At 45.8% G+C, this 6,000-nt stretch overlaps 1 protein-coding gene across 1 annotated transcript in view; it reads right to left on the bottom strand.

Annotated features, from left to right (window-relative positions):
* Positions 1 to 274: 274 nt before the first annotated feature.
* Positions 275 to 6,000, bottom strand: part of LOC134928667 (zinc finger BED domain-containing protein 6-like) — a 54,573-nt gene continuing 48,847 nt past the window's right edge. Inside the window, exon 2 of the mRNA XM_063924640.1 lies at positions 275 to 4,279. Within this exon, the coding sequence (XP_063780710.1) occupies positions 759 to 4,103 (3,345 nt within the window). The 5' untranslated portion in view covers positions 4,104 to 4,279 and the 3' untranslated portion in view covers positions 275 to 758. The remainder of the gene's footprint in view (positions 4,280 to 6,000) is intronic.

The following is a 6,000-nucleotide window of genomic DNA, read 5'->3' as shown; positions in this document are numbered from 1 at the left end:
GGGAGAAGGGGGCATGCCAGCGGCTCACGGAGCGCTGGGCATGCCCCCTCAGTGACGAAATCGGGGCGTGGCTCGCGATCGCGGGCCCTCCCACGAAGCCATGCCCCTTTCCCATAGGACACACCCCTTTTTCGGGAGCGCGCGTGTGTCCCTCTTTGAAGGCGGACAAAGTTGGGAGGTATGCTTTGTCTGTAAGCTTGCCCATAGCAACCAACCAGATTCTGAATAGCATTTTCTAGAATGTGATAGAGAAATGATGATACAGTAGCTAGAATCATTTTTAGATCCTTTATTAAATCTACCCCTGTGACTCTCAGATACCCTACATCTACATGGTGCAGCCACAGTTGTTGAACAAATGAGAGTTTCATGATCAGATGTACAAATGGACAGAGGAGACATAGGACAATGTAATTGTTTTGTATTTATGTGATTAAAATATATGAACAATGTAAAAGGGCGATAATCTACTGTAGATTACATAAAACCACAAAGTAGTGATGTCATCACTTATAACTGGTGAGTAATGACATCACCACTTCCTCATTCAGTGAAACGTCTAGCCATCTGATGTATTGAAACATAATGAGAGCAGCACATTATCCCGGGGCACTGCGGAGATAAGATCTGGGATGTCACCATCAGACTCAAAGTTTGATAAAGACCTGAAAGTGTGGTGAGGGCTCAAGTCTGCAAGAACTGGACACCAAGCCTGGACTCACGTTGCAGGAGAAACATGGCTTTCTATTGTGATGACATTAAAACCCCTCTTCGCTGTCACTCTGTTCTGTCTCATTGTCTGAGGAGAAGATCAGCGGTGGGGGATTATAGTCAGGAAAGTTCTTCAGGTTGAACTTTAGGAAAACAATATGCTCCATTCCTTCCATGATGTCTGACAAACGTTGCTTGTCCGCAAAGGTGTGGGGAGATTTAAAAACACGCTCTGCAAAAATACTTGACGGTGGGCAGGTCAGGTACATGACGGCCAATTTAGTGAGCGCTGGCCACACCCATGTTCGTTTGTGCCAGTAGATCAAAGGGTCATCTTTGGCTCCAATGGTTTTGTTGTCTTGCAGGTATTTTTCCACCATCACGCAGGCGGAATGACTCTCTGTCGACAAGGACGCCCCTGTTGACTTGGAGGCCAAAAGCCCGACACTTTCCAAGTGTTCAATTAATGATTTCTCCTTGTGGATTAATGGAGGGGCAGCCACGTTCCTCCTCCAGTTTGGGACCATGCCCATGCCGCCTGTTTCCAAGTCAAAATGTTTGCCATGCAGAATTTCAGACTCTGCGTTGTCTCTGAATGGGGCAGGCTGGCGGCTCGCTTGGGCAGTTGAGTACATGGTGGAGGCTGAAGACATGACCTCTTTCACTTTCTTCACCAAGACCTGCTTCCACTGGTCAATGTCCGACTCAGGTGGCAAGATTACCTCAATTCTTCCTTTGAAGCGTGGATCCAGCAAGGTGGACAAGACATACTCTTCTTTCTGGAACATTTCATTAATGCCGTAATCTGTGGAAAGCTTGAGTGCAAAGCTGTCAGCAAGAACAACCCCATTGGCGTCTCCTTTACTTTCAAAATGCCCTCTGATTTGCTTCAAGAACATATGGAGATACCGAAGTTCTGGCAACACTTGACTGAGCGAAGAGTTATTGGCATTGACCTCTCGAGTGGCCATTTCAAATGGCTGCAACAGAGCCACCAAGGAAGCCATGAGGTTCCACTGACTTGAGGTAAGAAGGACGTCCATCATTTCCACTTTGTGCATTACTAAGTACTCTTGGACAGCCCTCTGCTGCTCCAGGAGTCTTTGCAACATGTAGAATGTGGATGTCCAGTGAGGTACGGTCTCTGTTTTCAGAGAGTGTTTTGGCAAACATTTTTGGTATTGAAGCTCACTAAGGATCCTCCTTGCCCTGGCAGAGCGAACAAAGTGACTGCATACTTTTCTGGCCACTGTGAGGATACCTACAATGTATCGGTTGTTCTGTAGAAAATCCTTTACCAGCAAATTTAGAGAATGGGTGAAGCAAGGTATGTGGGTATAATTGGCTCCTCTAATGGCATGTAAAAGATTGAAATCTCCACTGGAGATGAAGAATCCAGGGCTTAGGGCATTCGGAGAAAGCCATAAATTAACTTGCCGAATGAGTTCCTGTTGGATGTTACTCTCTGTATATTCTTTTGAAAAACGTTTAATGCAAAGGACGGCGTACTTTCTCTCAGTAGGCTTATCGGCTTCGGAGTTCAAAAGTGCCCAGTGGGCTGTTAACGCCAAATAATCCATGGTAAGGTCACTGCTCCATACGTGAGCGGTGATGTGGACACGAGGGCACTCCGACCTCTTCAGCTCACCCACTATCTTCTCACAGACCGCTTCGTAGAGCTGAGGGACAGCCTTCCCAGAGAAAAAAGATTTAGTAGGAACAGAGAACTGGGGGTCGGCTCTTGCCATAAACTTCTGAAAAGCTTTGGCGCTAACGAACGAGTAGGGTAATGCCATTTCACACATGAGCTCAGTTATGCTACTGTTCCAAGACTGAGCTTTGGGGTGATTTGGGGGGTATTTCCCATTTGCTTTGAGGCTAATGCTTAATGGATCCAAATGACTCTCCTTAAAAGATGGTAGAGCGATCTCGGTGGAGACATTACTATTCTGCCTCAAGGCATCTTCACTTTCATTATCGTATTCCATGGAGACAGTGTGAAACGTTGGGTTTATACAATCTGACATATCAGGATAGACAGAGAAGCCAGATGCCCCATACTGGCCAAAAGCCACCTGTCCCTGGGGATATATAATCTGTTCATCCGACTCTTCCTCCTCCTCCTCTTCCTCTGCCTCTACAATACTGGCACTCTTTGGCTTATTAAGCTTCCCTCTCCCCCACTCTAATGGATGCTTTCCCTCAAGATGACGCATGAGCGCTGAGGTCCCAAAATGCCCACCTTGTTTCCCACGACTAACGCTTGTTTGACACAAGGTGCAGATGGCTCTGCAGATATTTGTGCCGTCAATGCAGAAGAACTGCCACACAGCGGAGGTAGATCTCCTCCTGCGGGCTCCAGGAGGCATTGCACAGTAGTTGGGGAAATTGAGCATTAGCGAGTTGGAGGCCTGAGTTGGAGGTAATCCAAACAAAGCATTAGTGGTGTGTCTAATATTGATGCTATAATCTGGATTATTTATTCTACCGACATCCTCAACCTTCTTTCTCTTAGTATCCAGTCCTTCTCCAAGTTCCACCGTGTTTTCACCCTTTTCCTTGTCTTCATCCTCATCACTGGAATCAATGATCTCATATGTCATGGGTAAACTGTGAGAATGAGGAGACACCAGCGAGTTATCTGAGGCTTGGATGACTTTTTGGGCACCATACTGTGCACTGGGTACATTGAATGAGTTTTGGTAGCCCTCATCTTTTTCCTCCTCATCCTCACAGGTTTCCTCCTCATCCTCCTCTACATCTGCTTTCTTCAATCTCATGGACCTACGCTGTGCCCATTCCAGCGGGTGCTTGCTCTCCAGGTGGCGCTTCAAAGCTGTAGTTCCAAAGTTCCCCCCTAGTTTCCCCCGGCTGACGCTCATTCGGCAGAGGCTACATATAGCCCTGCAGATGTTGTTGGGATCACGGCAAAAGAACTCCCAGACCTCAGAGGTGGACTTCCTCTTTCTGGTTGGCCGAATAGATGAGGGGCTAGGACTGTGTGTATCATTCAATCCTTTGAGATGCCGGTCATCCTCACCAAGGCCTTTCCCAGGATCACCTGCTAAGACTTTAGAACTTGCATTGGGTCTACTTCTCTTTTTATGATGGTGAAAGGAACATGAGGAATTCTGATCGGCTTTGTCCTCATCATCGCTGGACTCTAGTTTGATTTCTATCTCTGGGACCATTTCACTTTGTGATTTGTTAGCTGCACGGTCATTCCCCACACAGACTGGATACTGGATCCCCATAAAATCCACGTCATCATGATCCATCGATGGAGGAATGGGGAGCTGGGCGGACTCACTTCCATCGGGGTGTTCTCTCCTGTCTTGTGCTGTATTCATGGTTTCCATCCCATGTTCCGGGTCCGGAGATGGATCTTCCATCCTTCAACAACCTTTAGGCTTCTGCTCTTAAGCGGAGCCTCCAAGTCGCTACATAGTGAAGTATTGCAGCGTTAATCTGACTTCTGAGAATCCCGTTGCTCTCCAGTCTTCTGATGAGTCCTCAGATAAATAGATCTTGGAGGTGAATGTCACTTTTCTCTTTGTGCTAAATACACCTGTAAGCAGAGGAACAGAGGTGTGAATGACATGACCATGTGAATTACCACCTTCCTCTACACAGTTCTCAGAATAATAGGTATACAAGGAGTGTTTGTAACTTCTGTGTGTCCATGTGTACAGTGGCGTAAGTTCGTCCCAGTAGCCCGGAGGCGAGATAAATATTGGCGCCCCCCCTATATTTAGATAAGTGTGTGTGTGTGTGTGTGTGTGTGTGTGTGTGTAGTGTTCTGAAAAAACAAATGTATCTATTGTATATATACATTTCATTGTCTTTTGTTTTAAATCACACATTTCTTACCAGTCATACCCAGGATTAGAACCCATGACCTGTTACACTGACAGCAGACACTTTACTAATGGAGCTATTTGCTCCTGTATAGGAAGCATGAGAATTCTTACTATACGAAGTTGGGTGTGGTTCATCAAATCAACAGTATCTAGGTCGACAATGTTTAGGTCGACCACTATAGGTCGACAGTCACTAGGTCGACATGGATGGAAGGTCGACATGGTTTCTAGGTCGACATGTGCTAGGTCGACAGGTCTAAAGGTCGACATGAGGTTTTTTTTTTTCTGGTGTCGTTTTCTTCGTAGAGTGACCGGGATCCCAAATAAGTGCACCGCGTCCCCTCGCATGGCTCGCGAGCTTCGGGCATGGTGCCTTCGCTCCGCTGCCGCTTCGCTCGCCACAGATTACCGTTCCAATCGTAGTCCACGTGGATCGTTAAGTATGAAAAAATGCAAAAAAAGAAAAAAAAATGTGAAAAACTCATGTCGACCTTTAGACCTGTCGACCTAGCACATGTCGACCTAGAAACCCTGTCGACCTTCCATCCATGTCGACCTAGTGACTGTTGACCTATAGTGGTCGACCTAAACATTGTCGACCTAGATACTGTCGATCTTCAGACCGGATCCCACGAAGTTACGTGTAATTGTCAGAGAAGTATCTTCATATAGTTATATTTCTCATATTTCCTAAACAGGAGCAAACAGCTTCATCAGTAAGGTGTCTGCTTCCAGTGTAATAGGTTGTGGGTTCTAATCCTGGGTGTGACACTTGTAAAATGTGTATCTAAAGTATAATAAAAAAGGGTGTGATTTGTAAGGTACAGGGACCAGTGAGGCAATTGGCTACTGATAAGAGAGTAGCAGCTATCAACTTAATTTAATGGTATCACAGAATGGGAGGAGAGGTGCCCCCCTTCAGAGCAGGAGCCCGGCAGCAGATGACTCCGTTGCCTCCCAGAGTTCTGCCTCTGCATGTGTAGTTTGTGAATACTGGATCTCCCCATATAGAGGATCCAGTCGCACCAGCCTTCCCATACCTCTAGAGGGCGCTACAGAGCGTATGTCAGTCACCCCAAGAGCAGCTGTTTCATTGCCTCACGTCAATAGAACATTTGCCATTATAATAAATCAGTAGTTTATAGCAATTATCTTCTTTTTACTACTGTATATTTGTGTTATGCTGTACAGTCATCATTATTGCAGTACTGTTAGTGTATTATACTAATAATAATAATCATCATCATCATCACTTTATTTATAGAGTGTTCTGGAGATGTTGCCCATAGCAACCAATCTGACGCTAGCTATTTTCTTCCAGAAAGTGCTACATAAATGATAAGTAAAATCTGATTGGTTGCTATGGGCAACCTCACTTCTATAAACCCGCAGTTTAGTAAATATACCACCTGGAGCTCAGCTAGACAAC

This window comes from Pseudophryne corroboree, chromosome 5 (genome assembly GCF_028390025.1).
Source record: "Pseudophryne corroboree isolate aPseCor3 chromosome 5, aPseCor3.hap2, whole genome shotgun sequence".
Classification (NCBI taxonomy): domain Eukaryota; kingdom Metazoa; phylum Chordata; class Amphibia; order Anura; family Myobatrachidae; genus Pseudophryne; species Pseudophryne corroboree.
Note: the sequence above shows the minus strand (reverse complement) of the source record. Positions and strands in the feature narration are given on the sequence as shown.